Consider the following 19,515-nt stretch of genomic DNA (forward strand, 5'->3'; position numbering starts at 1 on the left):
AATCCAAGGGCCTCAGGATGAACTAATTGTCTGCTGGGCCCTTGTCATTTGAACCTTTGCAATGTCAAAATAGTAACATGATCGTTTCTTATTTTTAAAATCTGTAGTGTGTGCATGGTGTATGTGTGTATGTTTGTATGTGTGTATGAGTATGTGTGTGTGTGGTGAATGTATGTATGTTCACATGTGTGTGTATGGTAGATGTTTGTGTGTGTGGTGGATGTTTGTGTGTTTGTAGGCATGTCTGGGATTACAAGTGTGTCACTGTGGGTTTTGGGCACTGAACTCACTACCTCCTGATCACAAAGCACCCTTGTATGGCAGCCATCTCCGCAGCTCCTGCTTCACGTCTTTATCTGTGGCCAGTTCTGCTTTCAAAATAGGTCCAGCCTGCTATGCTTCTCCGTCTCCCCTCTACCTCCTCAAGTGAACAGTGCGTTTTCATTTTCTCTGTGTGTAGCCCTGGCTGTCCTGGAGCTCACTTTGTAGGTCAGGCTGGTCTCACACTAAGAGACCCTCCTGCTTCTGCCTTCTCAGTGCTGGGATTAAAGCTGTGTGCCCTCACTGCCTGGCTCACGGTGTCTTTCAGCTGGACTGCAGCACCCACTTCAGGCGGCTCTCCCCAGTTCCAAGTATGTCTCTCTGGGGAGCAGCCAGGGCTTCAGAAAGAGAATGTGGTCTGGCTTTTCCCCTGTTCCCAGCCCTAGAGCTCCCGTTTCACAGCGGAAGTCAGTGCCAACGCTGCTGTCTCCAACTCCTGCCCTACCATAGCCTCATGGGCCTCTGCTGGTTTTCACCACAGGACCTTGGCACACACTAGTCCCATGTTTTACTACCGGACATCCATTTTTCTACCTCCTTTTAGGTTTATATTCAAATATAGCTTCTCTGTAAGGCTGCTTTCCCAAAATTGGATTTAAGCCCCCGTTCCTGATCCCCATGACCTCTTTATGCTTCCTTTCTTTCTCTGTTCCATCTCCCCTTCTTTCTGATAAAGGCTGTCTATGTAGCCCAGGCTTCAAATTAGTGCCTCAGCCTCCTAGCGCTGGAACCAGAGATGTGCACTACTGTGGCTTTTCTCTGTATTCCTGATTTATCTCAGCTATTGGCTTCCTTCTCCTCCTCATAGATTTAACTTCTTCCTGGCCTTGGCTCCCCACTGTATCCTCAGTGCTTGGGCTATGGCTCTGGTCCAGGAGGGGCTGGGCACTTGTGGAGCAGAACTGTGGATGCTGGCTCCTGTGTGGCACACTCCGGGCACCATGGGGCTGAGTCTGAGGTGTACTGCAACAATGCCAGCTGCTTCTGTTTGACCCACAGGCCCTGCTGCTCCCTCCCACAATGACATGGCAGAGTGTGGGTGACCCTATGAGTCCCCTCTGCTCTTTCAGCTTCCCCCACACAAAAGAGCAGACTGGAAGTTTGGGGATAAAGGACCATTCGGTAGCACTGGTTCCTGGCCTGGTTCCCCAAAGCTCAAATCCACTGAAGAATGAGGGAGTTCTGAGGACCCCTGGCCTCCTCACTCCATGAGCACTGAAGTCCCTGTGAGGCTCATGAAGGAGCTAAGCCCACCAGAGGGACAGTCTGGCTGCAGTGAGGTGGCCATGACCATGGCTAGCCTCACCGTGAAAAGCTCTGTGGACAAGAACGGGACACACCCCAGTGGCACCCTGAGCGGGTGAGGACCACATCAGCCCTCACCAGGTCCTCGCTCCATGTAGTGAGGTGAGGGCTGAGAACTCTTTCTGCTCCAGACCCTATAGAGGTTTCCTCATCAACACACATGGTCCCAGCAGACACTTCTGGCTCCCACTGCCTGCCAGGCTCTGTTTTAGCCCCAGGCTGCAGCTGGGACGGTGCTCCTGTCCAGCCCAAGGCGGAAGGAAACTGACCCCCCCAAATTCTTAATAAAACATTTTCTGTACTTTGGATCAAGTGGAAAAAGTTAATGAAATCTGTACAATAGAGACACAAGTTTATTCGGGGGCTGTGGAGGAGGCACGGTGGGTAAAGAGGGCTTACTGCACACCCGTGAGGACTTGAGTTCTGAACCTCGGCAGTCACATAAAAACCTGGGCATGGGCACACACACACACACACACACTTGTAAACGGAGCACTGTGGGGAGGTGAAGACAGGAGGATCTCTGGGGCTTGCTTGCTGCTAGCCTATTCCAGGTTCAGTGAGAGACCCTGTCTCAAGGGAAAAAGGCAGAGAGTGATGGAGGACACCTGACCTCCTCCCCTGGCCTTGACATGCACGCTCCAACATGTACACGTATGTGTGAACACCCCCCTCCCCCACAGACAACCGTCCAGAACTCTCTGTAAAGCCTGTTCCTGCTGTTGTCACAGTGGTAAATCTGCCCTGTGGAGACTTAAGGGCCTCAGGGGCCGAGGAATCAGGCTTGAATGGAAGCCGATTTCTCTGCACAATGGTGCAGGTCGTGACTAAATCACAACTCCTCACCCTCATTCAAATGTTGATTTTCTTTCATTGTTGAGTTTTGGTATTGATTTAAAATTTTCAAATGTTGTATTAAAATCTGGCTGATAGTCAAGCTTCACGTTTTGGCACACAGGCAAAGCATAGGGAATAGCTCAGTGAGCTGTGACTCCACTTGACTTGGGCTCTGTACACACTCCTCTCCAAACAATAGAATTAGTTAGCCCTTCCTTACGAGCCACTTGGAAATTCCCCTCCTTAAACAATTGATTTAATTTGTTGTTATTGGGCTGTGAGTTTATGACACACATATACCACAGTATCTCTATGAAGGTCAAAGGTTATATTTTAGGAACTGGGTCTCTTTCCAGTGTGGGCTCCAGAAACTGAACTCAAGCCTTCAAGCACCTTTACCTGCTGAACCATCTTGCAGGTCTGGTAACCCCCCTTTGGCGTATTCCCCTGGACATGTATTCCAGAACATGTCTGAGTGTGAAAGAAAGGAGCCTGATCTGGCCCAAACGAGTTCTGGGGGTGTGAGCAATAAAGCCTACCCGATTCTCCGAGTGAACTTTTATGGCAAACACCTATTTACTGTCTTATGTCTGTACAGAACTGGGTGAATAACATGGTTAAAGTCAGATGCATGATGGGAAGGGGCATGCACAGTGAGCGAAGGCTTACAGCATCCAAGTCTGTCAATCAAGGCAGAAAACCTGTGGCTCTATGCCCCTTAGCTACCAGCTCCTCCTCCTAGACCCCGAAATGGAAGGCATGACAATGTCGGGGGCCCTTGAGTGCTCTGATTTAAGCCACCTGCTGCTCCCTTGAGGCGGCACAGGGCACGTCTGCCCCAATGCTTTGCTCCTGAAAAGTCCCCCTACCCTGTGCAATCTGTGCCTTTTCAGGTCTTTGACTAAGGCATCAAGAACCTGGAAACACCTGGCAGGGCCAGTGGCCTCCAGCAACAATTCTGTCATGGACTGCTGACACAGAGTTCACATTACACCGCCGTGGCTGTTGGGTGGGCGAGGGACAGACACTAACCATGACAGGAGGCGGCAAGGCTCGCGTGATGAGGGGACATTTGGGAAGGTTCCTGAATAAGGCACAGGAAGAACGTCGAGGACAACTGGGGAACGAGACTCCTGAGAGACGAGACGGCACGTGCAAAAGTCCTGTGGGACCCACAGACAATGTACCTGATGGAGGTGCCAGTTACAGAGGTCAAGGTGGAGGTCAACTTCCCATTTCAAAACTGACTGCAAAGGTGATGTAAACAGAACAGGGTGGTGCTGGATAGAGACAGACACCTGAGTTTGATCCCCGGGACCCACACAGTGGAAGGAGAGAGAACCGACTCCTGCAAGCTGTCCCCTGACCTTCACACGAATGCCACGGCACACACATGTAACAAAACAGTGGTTCTGCTCTTTCAACTCTGGGGATAAACTAACGCATTGAGCTGTGTATATCGGGCACACTGAATCTCAGAAAGGTGGTCATCGACAGCAGTGCCAGGGGAGCCACGGTCCCAGGGGGAAGCCCCCCCCCCCCCATGGAGCTTCGGAGAGGTGAAGCACCGAGGGAGCGTGGGAGGAAAGACGGCTAACATGGCTAACATGCCTCTCCTCAGATCTCACCCTGGCTCACGCAAAGGCTCCTACATCTTCCTCCTGTGTTCGAACCCCAGCAGGGAAAGCAGGGTCCAGAGAAAAGTGGGCAAGAAGCTGAGGAGGGGGCAGTCACCTCTGGGGCACAGCGGATTAGTCCACAGATGTGGGCGGTAGCTAATGCAGGGCTGTGGGGGGTGGAGGCGGAGCCCTGTGGAGGAGGGATTGGCAGAGAAGTGGGAGGTGACAGCTGCACTCAGCATTCCCTGACTGGGGTCAGGAAGGCGGCCCAGTTTCTGTTTTAAAACACAGAAACCCTGTTTTGAATCATTCCTTAATCGGTTAGCTCTGGTGTCTGTTCCCTAAGTAAACAGGGATCCCGTCTCTGGCCGGGGCTGTGACTGATCTGAGTCCTGCTTCTGCGCAATGTTCAACAGAGTGAGGCACGGGTCACCAGCAAGGTTGCCGGACTCATGTGTACCTGAGGGCTTCCGCCTTTCCAGGAAGGGTAACTTCAGGTTCCTTTGGGGGGCCCAGCCCTCTCCCACTCAGTCCATTTGGTTGGAGTATAGGATGGTTTGTTCTCCATTTCTTCCGTACCAGGAATGGGCTCTGGGTCTAGCCTGGGCAAGCAGAAGTGCAGATGGGCAGGGGAGCCAGTGTGGAACAAGAGTTGCGCTGGGATTCAGGAAGCAGAAACTCCTTTTTCAGGTAGGATTTCCAAGAGGGAATCCATCACTCTGCGGAGATGCTGGCTGAGGGTGAGCAGAGGATGCTGCTCCCGGATCCAGCTGGACCTGAATCTCAGTAATCCCTGGGTGGTTCAGGTACTGTGAATTAATCAGGTACTGTGAATTCATCAGTTCCCGTGTGGCACACTTACGAAGGCTTCAGACCTAAAGTTCCGCTTGCTCTCAGCTGGTAGGACTAGGTACCATGACTACAGCCGGGAAGCACAGAGAAAGAACAGCAGGCCAGAAGTGGAGGCCTTGGGTGCTACTTGTTATAAATATCCCAACTGCATTGCCTCCTGGGTCCTGGTTACTCTGTCTGCAAAATGGGCTCAAGGCTATGGCCATGTTCACTGTTCCCACTTCTCTGACTTCTGGCTTAGAGTTGTAGCTTGGACTTCTCTCTAGAGTTCAGACTCACAAATCCAGTTGTCCCATAGAAAGAAATAATTGTAGGCTGGGCAGTGCTTTGGGTTAGAAACTGCCAGTTGTCTTTCACTGTCTCTTCCTCCTTTCTCTCCTCAGGGCAATAGAACCCCTGCATCTTACCTGGGCATGTGATTGCCTCAGAGAAAGACCATTTTGCCCTGACTCCCTTGCAGCTAGGTGTGGTCATGCGACAACATTGGTTTCGGCCAATGGGATGTGAACAGAAGTGATATGTGTAACTTCTGGGTCTGGCCCTTAAAAGAAAGGGACAAAAGAAAAGAGACTGGAGAGATGGCTCAGCAGTTAAGAGCACTGGCTGCTCTTGCAGAGGACCTGGGTTCAATTCCCAGCCCGCACACTGTAGTTCACAACTATATCTAACTCCGGGATAGTCAACACCCTCTTCTGGCCTCCATGGGCACCAGGTATGTGCGTGGCGCACAGACACACATTCAAGCAAAACGTATGTTCACATCAAATTTAACACTGACAGCAACAACAAAAGAAAAGAAAAAATAAGGAAAGGCTTCTCTCTTCAGGTTTCCTCTTCTTGGCTGGAATGAAGACCTGAGGCAAGCTGTGGATAACCTTGGCAAGAAGAGCAACGTTCCTGGGATGGTAGAGAGCAAGCCTGGAGGAGCTCCCCTCCCCCCTGGGGCTGGTCCAGCTTGAGCCGCTTTTGCCTGGACTGTGTGGTGCATGCGTGCATGAGTGTGTGTATGTGCATGCATGTGCTCGTGCACATGTGTGCGTGCTTGCACATGAGAAATTAGCAGTCACCTTGCTATTTCAAGGTTCTTAAATTCAGGTCCACAGACTCAGCAAATAAAAACCATCATTTTTAACTTTATAGGGTGCTGGGGAGGGAGTGGAAGGTTCTAGAAGAGGAATGAGGACATCCAGAGATTACACAAGAGGGCAGATGAGCCCGGGCCTGGGTCCGACCTCTTTCTTGGGTGATCTTACTTCCTCTGAGTTTCAGTTTCCCCTTCAGATGATGGAGACTGATTGCACATGGTAGCTTTGGGATTTCTTCCAGTTACAGCCTGGTAGTCCTAGGGCATTGAAACTCAGGTATCCAAGGGACAAGAGAGCCTCATTGCTGGGAGAGGCAGGGCAGGCAGGGCCATGGGCCTGGAGAACACGCATCCCTAAAGGCAGCACTGCTGGGTTCCTGTTGATTGCTGTCACAGGGGACTGCCGGCTTGCCAGATTCCCTCATTTTTCTAAAAGGGCTGGAAATCTGGATTGTTCTGGTTTGTGCAATCGTCTGATTTTTAAATGTTGGCGATAAATTCACATTTAAAAAAAAAATACTCCAGAGGCCAAACAAAAATATCTGCAGGCTGAATTTGGCTAGTGGCCACCAGTTAGGAATTTCTGTTTTGACACTATCTTCCTTCCTTTTCTTCTCTCTCCTTCCCTCCCTCCCTTCTTCCTGCAAACAATTACTTGATGCCTGCTAAGTGGGAGGCTATGTTCTGTGACTGTGTATGAAGCAACAAACAAGACAGAGATGGAAGTTCTGGTCCCCAGAGGTCAGGCATCCTAGGGTATCACTCCGATGCGCTCATTCAACAAATGCTCACTGAGCAAGGCTGTCCCCTGAAGCATGCTGGGTTGGGAAGATGAGAAGTGTTCATAGTCCCTTGTCCTCAGAGTCCTGTGTCCACAGAGTGCGCATGCATGAGGTGCAGAATTACGGTGGAAGCACAGAGTGCGCATGCATGAGGTGCAGAATTACGGTAGAAGCACAGAGTGCTTTTCTAGGGAGCCATGCATGGATGGAAATGGCCGGGAAAGGGCCCTTGAGGAAAGCAACATTAACTGGGGATGGTGGCACACATCTGCCCTCACAGCTGCTTGGGGGGCTGAGACAAGTGGGTGGGAAAGCAGAGGTTGTGGGGATCAGCTAGGTGGCCCCGCTGAAGGTGGTGAGTTGGCCAATGCCATGGGACCCAGAATGGAGTGCGAGGTGGGTCCTTTCCTGGAGGGGCCTCCCAGTGTAGCTTAAGATACCAAGGGGACACATATAGGAAGGACAGTTTCTCCTGGGCTCACAGAGTCTCACCCAATGTATATCCAGTGTGTGCCTGTGTGTGTGAGTGTGTGTGTGTGTGGACACTGCACCGAGTAGATGGACACCCACAAAACAGCCTCAGTGGGTGACACACAATGCCCTGGGGAGAGTTGGCCCTAGGAGATGGCATGTGTTTGCTGTGACTGCGGAGCCCACTGTCTGCAGCCGCTCTTGTTGCTGGCACCCGCCTTGGCTTCAGAGAGCCTGGAAATGCACGCCGCTGTACCTGCCACACATATTAACGGCGTGTCTATGGGCGAGAGGTTTCTGCGCCCCCGACACCATTTTTATATCCGGCACTGCATTGTGGCAGACAATAAATCTACCCTGTTAATCACACCTCCAGCTTGTTATAGCCTCCATAAAAACCGCAAGCAGCTGGGAAAGCCATGAGGTGATGTCAAGTCCAGCACACTAAGCAGAAAGAAAAGGGTTTCCCAGGCCTGGTGAGTCCCCTTCTCCACCCACACTGGAAGCAGCTGCCCCTGGGGTCTCACCTCTGAGTAGATGGCCACTATGTTTTCCTCTTAGGTACCACACTCAACCCCTACAAATCACCCTGAAGAGATGGTTCAGCTATGGTCTGTAAGCCCACAGCAGGCTGTGGAGACGACTCAGTCAGTAAAATGCTTCCACATAAGCATGAGGACTCGAGTCCAGATGCCCAACACCTGTGCGCCTAAAACCCCAGAGTGTGGTTCCAGGGCTTACTGGCCAGCTAATCTTATCAAATCAGAGTTCTGGGTTCAGTGAGAGACCCTACCTCAAAAAACTGTGAAGAGAAACAGGAAGATACCCACTGTCAACCTTTGGCCTCCACACGTCTGTATCACCTTCCAGATAACCGGGGAGTAGGAGAGCCCTTCGCCCCATTTTCTAGCTTACTATGTGTCTGGCTGTGGCGTGCCATGGCCCTTCAAGGAAGGAGACCCCCAAGGACTTTGGTAATTATAGACATTGATGACGTCACGCGTTGGAATGTGTGAGATGGCAGAGAGGAAACTGGTGAAATTCTCACACACTGAAGGAACACTTCCTAGTGTTAATCTTGGGACCCAAAGGGGCAGTTTTGGGTTGATGTTTCTCAAGAACAGCCCCCATGATTGCCAGGACAAGCACCCTGGGCACACAGCCACATTTGAAAAGAAGTAAAGGGGCCATCAGGTTGGCTGGAGTGGGTAAAGGCTCCTGCTGCCAAGCCCGATGACGAGAATTCGCTCTCTGGGACTCACGGGTGGAAGGTGAGAACTGACTTCCTCAAGTTGTCTTCTGGCCTTCACACCCTTACGGTGCCAGGGGTGTTCACACCCAGACCCAGGCACACAGGTGCATACAGAATAAGCAACTAAGTAAATGTGATTTCTTTTTAAGAAAAAAAGAGAAAGACAAAATGGATCCTTACCTTCCCATATCTGGATGCAAAAGTCCCCGTGAGCAGGGAGTGGAAAATGATGATTGTCTCGTCCAGGTCCCAGACGAACACCCGCTGTGATGGAAAAGAAGAAGGGAAGATGGAGTCGCCTACGTCTGGCTTGCTGTCTGCAGATCCCAACCTTCTTGCAGAAGTCTTTAGACCATTAAGTCATAAACCAGATGACCCACGCTGTGCCCTGAGCCGCCGCCGAGCCCCGTCTGTGTTGAGTGTATTGTCATGGCCAATTTCTGAACTCCTACCAGCCCCACCCATGCTGGAACTTAGAGTCTTCACATAAAAACTCAAAAAGGGAGGCACTTAGGCCAAACTAACACTCGAGGAAAGCTTAGGACTTGCTCGACATTGTTCATGTAAGCCTGGTTACTTCTAGCTATTTCTGTTTGCAGCAGATTTGACTCTGCAATTCTACAACACAAGGGTAGCTTTCCTCATGGACTTGGACAATCTCTCTTGACGCCATTGGAATCTTCCACTTTTACAAATGGAACTGTTGCGTTTCTTCCCTGGACAGAGGACCAAGCAGGCAAGAGGAGGATGCTGGTGTCCCCACCTGTCTCTGTTCTCAATCTTCATTGAATTACTTTTCCATTGTTAGTATGAACAAACCAGTCTGTTTGTTTAGTTTCATAACTATAAGCATCTTCTACAAGTGGATATTTTGAAAAAGACTATCATTGTATATGAATGATGTATGTGTGTGTGCCGCTGTGTATGTATGTGCGTGTGCGTGCATGTGTGTGTGTATGTGTGTGTGTGTATAGGACAGAGGACAACTTTGTGGAGTCAGCTCTCTCCTATCTTTATACAGTTCCAGGGGTCCGACTCATGACATCAGTCTTGGTCAGCACCTTTTCTGGCTGTGCTATTCTCTGGGCCTTCATTAGTTGATTTTAAATGTGAATAGGTATTTACAGTTCTTGATTATCGTTCACCGTTGAGACAAGGAACATATCTATCCAGCCCCATAGCTCCCATCCACGTTCAGAGCACACTTGTTCCCCTGCATCACCTGATTCACATCATCTCAGTGTGTTCCCGGTTGAGTCACACCTGCCGTAGAACTCGCGGCCGTTGCCGGAGTTTCCTCATTGCTTTGATTTTCTCTTTCTGTGGTAGTGTGCCTTCCCTTTAATGTCAAACTTAGTCACAGCCCTTGTCCACAGCGTCTTCAGGGATGGGATGGGGCAGTGTGGACTGGATCACCCCTGAGATCCCTGAGAGCAGCATTCTCAGAGTTCCATCCCACACATTCCTGAACTGGACCCACTGTTCCTGAACTCTAAGTCTGTCTGTTTCTCAATTCTCTGTCTTGGGCTGGAGAGATGGCTCAGTGGTTAAGAGCACTGGCTGCTCTTCCAGAGGTCCTGAGTTCAATTCCCAGCAACCACATGGTGGCTCACAACCATCTGTGATGAGATCTGGTGCCCTCTTCTGCCATGTGGGCATACATGGAGGCCGAATGTTGTATACATAATAAATAAACTCTTTAAAAAAATTCTCTGTCTTGTTTTACCTCAGTGAGTCCTTAAGTCACGTCTTTGAAGGGATGTGTGGAGAATAACTTTCCCAAATTCTAGCAAATCTATTACTTATATTTTCTCTGGGTACAGAATTCTCCTTGGAGAACAATGTATGGGGGAGGTCCATTAAAAAGGCACAGCATGGAGCTTTTGGCTCCTTCACAAAGAGGAGGGAGGCCCAACCCGGTTTCCCTGTCCCACCTCCTATCACCTCTCTGATGCTCCACTGTCCCGCTGTCCCTGCCCTTGAGTTCTAAGAGGGCTCTACATTCTTCAAAAAAATTCTCCTTTTACATGTCAGCCAGCTCAAGCTGGTTCCTGGCACCCGCAGCTCAGGGGCTCCAGCTACCACACCTCAGAACTGCCACTTCAACAGAGGTTTCCCTCCCGGCCTTCTGTCATGTATGAAACTGCCAAAGACTTAGGAGGTGTGAGCGCGCCTGCTGACATTAAACTCAGAAGCAAAGCACTGCTCACACCTTGGTGCCTAGTCTCACACGCTGGTACTTCAGGATGGAGAGCCAGGTGTTTCCAGAATAATATTGCCTTGTGAGCCCCCACTTCCATGCCTTAACCCCACCCCCACCCCCTCTTCAGTGCCATGGAAGAATGTCTCTCCACTCCCAATGCTCCCATCAAGAGCAGAAGCCACAGCAGGTGACCGCAGAGCTCTCCAGAAGGAATACTAATGCCTGGGTTGCTCTGTGCACTTCCAAACTGGTGGAGACATGCAGGAGGGAGGCAGGCCACAGACAGCAGCAGAAGCCTCTCTGAAAAGAACCAAACCCCACTGAAGGAAGTGTAAGGATGTCAGTCCAGTGAGAAGGGGCAGATTTAAGATGGAGGGGAAGCTGGTTACAGAGGGACTTGCCTATAATTGCAGTACCAGGGAGGCTGAGGCAGGTGGGAGGAGTTGGAGCTTGAGGTTAGCCTGGGCTAAGGAGCAAGGCCCTGTCTCAAGCCCCACCCCGTTCAAAAAAGAATAGAAGCAGAGTATTGTACACGTACTTGGAAGCTGAGGTAGGAGGATCACTGGCCAGCCTGGGCTACACAGGCATTCCTTTAGACCCAAAGCTATTTGGGAGGCTGACAGAGGAGGATACCTTGAGTTCGGGACTTTGAGACCATCCTGGACAACACAGTGAGAGCCCATCTCAAAGTAAAGGGGGTGGGGACTGAGAGAGGGGAGGACAGAATGCCCCAGACTGAGGGCAGTCCTTTCTTCAGCGGAAACTCTCCCTGGCAGAGTTCTAGAGGGTATAAAGTTTGTAGATGGCTAACAGAAAGGATAAGAGTAAAGTTCACAAGGACGGAACAGCAAAGCCATCCGCCACCGTTAAACTGCGCCAGCGGGACAGGTGGTACCAGGTGCTTCAGTAGTGGGCGCTCCTGGCCTGGGTCCCCCCAGGTCTTCTGATAAGGGCAGCCTCACCCCGCACCCCATAGGGTGTCAATCAAGGGACATACTTAAGCTGGGCCTTGAGTCTGACCTTGGGTCAAGTGGTGCTGTGTTTTCAAACAGTCTGTTCTTTGGTAGGACAGCACCTGAAAGTCCTCTGGTAGTTTCCTGGGTTCCCCCCCCACCTCTCTCCCTCTCCCTCCCTCCATCCCTCCCTTCTTCCTTCCTTTCTTTTTTAAAATTTATCTTTATTTCATGTGCATTGCTAGTTTTGCTTGCATATATGCCTATATGAAGGTGTTAGATCCCTTGGAACTGGAGTTACAGACAGTTGTGAGCTGCCATGTGGGTGCTGGGAATTGAACCCAGGTCCTTTGGAAGAGCAGCCAGAGCTCCTAACTACTGAGCCACATCCCTAGACCCTGGTTTGCATTTCTTTAATCCTTGGTTCTTCGTGTGTGTGTGTGTGTGTGCTTGTGCATGCAGATGTGTGTTCACACATGTGGCAGCTGGTTATCAAAGTCCAACGTCTTCTTTGATTGTTTCTCCTTTATCTTTTGAGATAGGTCCTCTCCTTGAATTCTGGAGAATATCTGGCCACCAGACTCCAGGGATCCACCTGTTTCTGTGTCCCCCCACCCCCAAACCAGAGCCTACTGGGCCTCCAACCTGGCTTCTTACATGGGGGGTTCAAACTCAAGTCCTTGAGTTTCTTACATGGGGGGGGGTGGTTCAAACTCAAGTCCTTGAGTTTCTTACATGGGGGGGGGGTTCAAACTCAAGTCCTTGAGTGACAAGCTTTTTACCGTCTGAACCATCCCTCCAGGCTCCACTTGGTTGTTGCAGCCTCCTCTCCCTTTCCTTCCTTTCCTGTAGGTTCTGTGGTTTTTGTTTTTGCCACCAAAGACTGGCAGCTGGTGCCCCGTGTCCTTAAGACCAACAGCGATTTCCATGGCAGGCGCACAGGATGGCAACAAGCAAGCAGCTGTCCTCTCACTGGGCTCACGGGCTTCCACACTGAGAACGGCAGCAGCATCTAAGCTGAAAGGGGCAGTGCTTGTGCTTCTGTGTCCCGAGACCACACAAACCCTAAGACTTCTGGGAGCCGGGGCAGGGCTTAGTAATGAATTTCTAGCAGCCTGATGGGAGGGGAAAGCAGGGTCAGTCACATGGATTTTTAAGTTGCTTTGTTTTGAGTTTTTCAAGGCAGGGTTTCTCTAGCTGCCCTGGAACTCACTCTGTAGACCAGGCTGGCCCCGAACTCACAGAGATCCACTTGTCTCTGCCTCTGGGAGTTCTGGGATTAAAGGCATTGCGCCACCATGCCCAGTCAAGTCACATTGATTTCAAGGAGTGACAGTGTCTCTCGGGATCTGAGTGTGTGGCTGTCCTGTGAGGGGCCCAGGCAGGTAGACAGTGGAACCGTGATGTGTTTGTCATGCTGGGCACAGACCCCATCTTTGCTAATGCTGCTCAAGTCCTAAAGCATAAGACATCTAACAAATAGAGCAGTGTAGACCCTTGCACTTGCTTGCTTTCTTCCCAGAGCGCACAGTGGTCCCTTGGGTCTGTCTCAAGGACATTCATGAGGTTGCTGCCCCCACTGTCTTCCTCCCCCATGCAGGCTGGTTCGAGGAAGATTTCCACATCTGCCAAATGTCAGTGTGCTCTTCAGATCAGCCTCTTCCTCTCTGGCTGCACACTGGAACCACCGGGACTGGTTCAGGCAGTGTGGGCTACGACCAGTGTGCAGCATGAGGGTAAAGGTCCCTCCCAGCTCTGCAGGTGCTTCTGTGCCCAGGATGGGGACCTCCCTGCCTGAGCTGCTAGGGCCACACTGAGGATGTAGACCTTGGGCCTGCCCCAGGTAGGGACAAGCCAGGCTTCCTAAACAGCCCACATCTGTGGTCACTTGGTCTGGGATGGGACCTGGCACCTGTCTTTCCAGTGTCCCCATCACTGTACTCCAGGTGAAGACCCTGTCCATCATCTTCCTTACCAGGGGCTCTCAGGGTGAGCCCCCTCTAGGGTTCAGCAGGCTAAGGGGCTTGTTACACATGCCACCTCTCTGTCTTGCTCAGGACCTATGGAATTGGAGCCTCTGAGGGGGGGTCCCCCAGTCCCCCAGGGGACTTGGATGCTACTGAGATATGAGAAGCATGGTCCATGCTGACTCTCAGTCTGTCCTTCTGCAGATCAGTACCCCAGCAGGATTCGATGAAGTCAACGGAATTCTTCGGGGGTAGTGCCGCTGTCTCTGGGTTGTGCTTACAAAGTACAACGGGCCAAAGGCTTGGAGAGCCCCAGCCCTCAGCAGTGATTTCTACTCCATTAAACACCCCCTTATTACCTCGATCTCATTGTCCCCTGCTGGGGAAGGGTCACTACTCCTCTTTGATCGGCCACGTAGCTTCCCATCTGAGGCCCGATGGGGCCTGTCTGTGTCACCCTCTTTGGCTGGAGTGGAGGGCCCGTTGTGTGTGTTGTAGTCACCTGGGGAAAGACAGGGGAAGATACACAGGTCAGAAACCTGGCCAGGTATCTCTTCCTGGAAAATATCATTCCAGCCCCGTCACCACGCAACCCCCAGCCAGGATGCCATGGAGAAAGCACCAGAAGTCAAGATCACAAGATTAAACTGCTGGACACTGCCATCTGCTATAGAACAGTCTTTGTACACCTGCTCTCATTGGTCTAATAAAGGACTGAATGGTCAATAGCTGGACAGGTAGAGGTCAGGGAGGACCTGTGGACAAGAGAGCATGGGGAAGAAGGAAGGTGGAGTCACCAGGAGACAGAGGGAGCAAGACATACTAGAAGACAGGTAAAGTCACAGGCCATGTGGCCATACATAGATGAATAGAAATGGGCTAATTTAAATCGAAAGGCTGAACTTTTATAATTAATATGAAGTCTCCATGTGGTTATTTGGGAGCTGGCTGGCAGGACAGAAAATTCCAACTACAGCCACCTGTACCATTCACGACCTTCTCCCAGTCAATAGATATCCATGTGGCAGGCTGTGTTTCAGGGTCTGGGACCTGTCTAGAGGCTCAAACGCTCAAAACCTCCAGCAAAGGCTCGAGGGGGGAGGGGGCACAATTCAACTGGTAGAGCATCTGCCGTGTAGGCACAAGGACCCAAGTTTGATTCCAGAGGGTGACTCCAGTGCTGGCTGGCCAGCTACTCTGGCTTACTTAGTGAGCTCCAGGCCAATGAGAGACTTTGTTTAAGGGAGGTGGAGGATGACGACACCTGAGATGGTCATCTGGTTTCTACATACAGGTGTATGCAGAGTAATGGGTGGTGGAAGGGGTGTCACATCAGAGGTCTGTAGGGGAGGCTTCCTGACTGAGGGAGTATCTGCTCAAAGGTCTGGAAGAAGCCAAGGAGGGCAGCTCTGACTATAGCCATGGCCCATGCCGATGACTTGTCCTAGGCAGACAGAAGGATGAAAATGCTTGCCCACAGGGAGATAAACTCTCAGCACTTTGCTTTGGGGGCTTGAGCCCCAGAGTGGTGATGATGGTACTTTTCAGAGGTGGAACTTTGGGGAGCACCTCAGATTAACTGGGGACACACTCTGAAAGGTCCTGGGTCTCCCCCAGAACTGTGGGCTAAATGAACTTCTCTCCTTTATAAAGTTAGCCAGACTCTGGGATTGGATCATGGCAAAGTAAAAACATGGCCTCATAGATCTGGTTTCAATAGAGGCCCCAGAGACACATGGGTAAGTTTGGCTTTGTGAGGGGGTTGAACCTGCCTGGAGTCCCTACAAATTAAAGGCAAGATTTGGGCCTGTTCTTGTGAGTATAGCATCAGAACTGCAAACCCTCTTGAGCCCTCAGAGGACACCCTATCCCATTTCCTCACTCCTCAGCTGCTGGTTTTAGCTTCTGTGTCCTGCAGACGCCAGCTCTCCTCCGGCTCTCAGGTAGGAGAGAGGCTTGGCCTTTTCTAAAAGTCTTTAGGAATGGGCTGAGTTCTTTCTCCTATCCTGGAAGGACTATTTTCCTGTAAAACCCAGGGGATACCAGGCGGTGGTGGTGCATGCTTTTAACCCCAGCACTTGGAAGGCAGAGGCAGGCAGATCTTAGTGAGTTCAAGACCAGCCTGGTCTACTAAGCAAGTTCCAGGACAGCCAGAACTGATATACAGAGAAACCCTGTCTCGAAAAACCAAATCAAACCAAACAAACAACCCCCTCAAACTCTCCAAAAAACAAAAACTAAAACCACCCAAGGGACTTTATTTAATGTTTATTAAGTTTCTTAGCAGACTAAGGAACACAACCGGAAAAGAAGCCATGATGTGATATGTCAGGGTGTCGGGCATTTCCCCACCAGCCAGCATTTTTGGGCATAGCCCTGGACACTCCCGGCACAGACTCAGAAACAACTTTCTTCAGAAGGAATAATTTCTTCTCAGCTCAGATGCTTGATTGAAGTAGTAAGAGTGGACGTTTGAGCTGGTCCTCAGGGTACAGGTGTAATCTCAGCTACTTGGGAAGCTGAGGCAGGAGGATCAAAAGTTCAAGACTGCCTTGAGCTACAGCGTGAGTTCAAGGTTAGCAATGTAGTGAGACTTGTTCTCAAAATAAAAAGGTTAAAAGATGGCTGGGGCTGTAGCTCAGTGGTAGAACACTTGCTTAGCATGCTCAAGGCCCAAGCTTTGCTCCCCACTACTGAAAATCAGTAGACATCTTTGTTGTAATATTGTCTTGTGGGTGTCTGTAGATCTTTTGAAGCTGTGCAGCTTTGGTTTGATCTGTTAAAGCAAAACTAGCACTGATGGGGTGATTTGAAAAATACAAGCATATTCTTTAAAAAAAATAAAAAATTTGTGTGTGTGTGTGTGTGTGTGTGTGTGTGTGTGTACGGGTTATGTATGTGCACATGAGTGCAGGTTCCCTTGAAGACCAGAAGGGGGCGTCAGACCCATGGAGCTTGAATTTAAGGTATTTGTGACTCACCCAAAATGGGTGCTGGGAACTGAACTCAGGTCCTCTGCCAAGAACAGTGTGCCTGCCCCCTTGACTCCAGGTCCACAGTGTTCCAGAGGCTGGGAAGTTCAAGGTTAAAGCACCAGCTGGTCCCGTTCCTGGTGAAGTCTCTGGGCTTGTTAAAGGGTAGGTTTTTGCCCTATCTTCCACAGGAGAGAGATCTGCTTGCTCTCTTTCCTGCTCTTACAAAGACATTAAGTCATTCCTAAGGGCTCCATTCTCATGACTCGATCACCTCCTAAAGCTCCACCTCCAAGCACCGCCCCACTGAAGATGAGGAAGTTGACAGCTGACTTCCATCTGGGGATGAAAGGCTATTCAGGCACCAGCTGGAGCTGAGGTGAAGCGCTCTCTCACTCGCCTGCCCGGTTTGCAGGTTTGGAAGCATTAAGCACTCCTGCACCTTCGACTTGCAAGTATTGTAAATTATATCAACTGAATTCAGAAGCGAGCTAATCTGCATCCTTTGGATAAAACCCCAATCCATAAATGTTTAGGTTTGGTTTACTAATGGTTTTATTTAGAAATATCTCTGTTTATGAAGTGTGTGGGGCCTGGGTTTTTTTTTTGTTTGTTTGTTTGTTTGTTTTTATTTTCATGTGTTTGTCCAGTTTCAGCATCCAGCTTTAGAAGCCCTCAGGAATTGTGGCTTGATTTTTTTTTTTGAATTTTTTTAGAAATTTGTGTAGAATCAGTAGTTCTTACTGAAACTTTCAGTAGAATTAGCCAACAAAGCCATCTGGCTCTGGTGTTTTCTTTGTGGTTCCCGTTTTCCTTTGAGACGGGGTCTTGTGTAGGCCAAGCTGGAGCTACTTCACTAAGTAGCCAAGGATGATTCTGAACTCCTGATCTTCCAGCCTCCTGCTGCCCAGCACTGAGATCACAGGTGTGCACCACTGCGCCTGGTTTTATGTGGATGGAACCCGGCGCTTCATGCAGTCCAGTCAAATACTTTACAGAGTCACACCCCCAGCTGTGCTTTTTGGTCCTCAAAAACAACAATAGGAAAAATACTCGTTTGTTCACTGGGTACATGCCTGTGTAGGGAACTGCTTTCTTCTTGCGTTTGCTGGGGAGTTTCCACCTCTCATGGAATCCACATTTGATCTAAGTTGTTAACCCAGGTACAGTCACGGTGAGGTCACCTCTCTACTTTGTGGCCATTTACCCGCCCCCACCAATTCTGTTTTCAACTTCCATTGATTTCCCCTCTGGTCTCTTATTTCTGTATCTCTGCTTATTTGGGGTTAATTTGTCTCTTTTGTGAGTTTCTTTTTCTTTTTTTCTTTTTTGGATCTTTCGAGACAGGGTTTCTCCGTAGCTTTTGGTTCCTGTCCTGGAACTAGCTCTTGTAGACCAGGTGGGCCTCGAACTCACAGAGATCCGCCTGCCTCTGCCTCCCGAGTGCTGGGATTAAAGGCATGCACCACCACCGCCCAGCTTTTTGTGAGTTTCTTAAGATAGAAGAACTCTTGGGGCTGGAGGGATGGCTCGGTGGTCAAGAGCACAGACATCATTATGGCCGGTGGTGGCAGCATAGACCATGGAGGTCTTTCCAGGAGACCTAAGGAGATTTAATCCAGAAAATGAACCATTCTTCGTCTCGGGTATCTTGTTGTGTTGATGGGGCAAAGCAGGCCAGTGGTGGCCCGAGGTTCCAGCTGTCAGTAACATAGTCCTTTGTCCGCTGTGCTCCCACACCTATTGCTGCCACCGCATCCCTAGTTCCATGTCTCTCTTCTGAGCACGCTGCTCCATCCTTCTTCTATCTGTTCTTCCAGTTCCATGAGACCACTGTTTAAAGCATCTTCCCCTAAGACCTGCTTTTTACAAGTTGTTCCGGAGATGCTGTGCGCTCTGCAGGCTCACCCTCCATTGGCACGTCTCTCCTCGGAGTCTCCATGGGTCTCTCCGGCTTCTCGGAGCACCACGCAGCCCTGCGGGTGCTGCCAATGCCTCCATCTTTGTATAGTCTCTTTTATCCTTTTCTAAACAGCCGCTTGCTCTTAAAACTTTCCCTTTGCTGTTTTAATGACATCCTATAAATTTTGAAATGCTGTGTTTTTATTTTCATTTGATTCAAAGGACTTTTAAATTTATTTTTGATTTCTTCTTTGACCTCCAAATTATGTAGAAGTGCATCACAAGTGTAAAAACGTTTGAGAAGTTTCCAGAAGGATTTGTTATTTATTACTGATTTAATTCTATGGCTGCCAGAGGATGGACTTTCTGTCTTGAATGCTAACTTAACTGGAACTTGCTTTCTGGTCCAGAATGCGAGTCTCTCGCCCACATACCCTGGATGCTGCTGGAAGGCACACACGGCTGCTGAGACATGCCCTACAGACGTCTGTCATCACAGTCTTTCCCTTCCATCCCCCACATTCCCGATTTCTTTTCCAGAGAAAATGACCATGAGCACTAACTTTGTACCTTTTCTAGAAATTCTATGCAAACATGGACTTCAAGCTACAGTTCCATTTAAGAAAATCCTGGGGACACATTTCACGCCTTGTTTTGCTTTTTTTCCCACGTAGGTGAGGTAAGACATAGTCTCCCTCTGTGGTTCAGCCTGGCCTGGAATTCAGTATGTAACTCAGGTCAGACTTGAAGTCATGGCAATCCTCCTGCTTCAGTCTCCTGAGTCCTGAGATCTCAGGAGTGAGTGAGACACCCTGCCTGGGTTTTCACAGGTGGTTCTTTTACTTGTCTCTACCTATCAGAGCAGTCCAAAGAGGGCCGCTTAGCCAGACATCCCCGCATCTTTTTCAGAGCTGTGTAGTATGCCTCTGGTGGATGCATCCCCTTTTACCTAACTTGGGTTCTAATGCTCTGATATTAATTGGAATAAGGATTCT

The 19,515-nt window shown here is 50.0% G+C and overlaps 1 protein-coding gene across 4 annotated transcripts in view; it reads right to left on the bottom strand.

The window, feature by feature from the left end:
- Eya2 (EYA transcriptional coactivator and phosphatase 2) overlaps positions 1–19,515 on the bottom strand; it is a 145,733-nt gene that overhangs the window by 29,303 nt on the left and 96,915 nt on the right. For all 4 annotated transcript variants that reach the window (XM_050151219.1, XM_050151221.1, XM_050151220.1 and 1 more), the window contains 2 exons: positions 14,006–14,148; positions 8,704–8,787 (listed from right to left, as the gene is read on the bottom strand). In XM_050151219.1, coding sequence (XP_050007176.1) covers positions 8,704–8,787; positions 14,006–14,148 — 227 coding nt within the window. The remainder of the gene's footprint in view (positions 1–8,703; positions 8,788–14,005; positions 14,149–19,515) is intronic.

Source organism: Alexandromys fortis, unplaced genomic scaffold (assembly GCF_014885135.2).
Source record: "Alexandromys fortis isolate MF-2015 unplaced genomic scaffold, M_Fortis_MF-2015_v1.1 scaffold_27, whole genome shotgun sequence".
Lineage (NCBI taxonomy): Eukaryota > Metazoa > Chordata > Mammalia > Rodentia > Cricetidae > Alexandromys > Alexandromys fortis.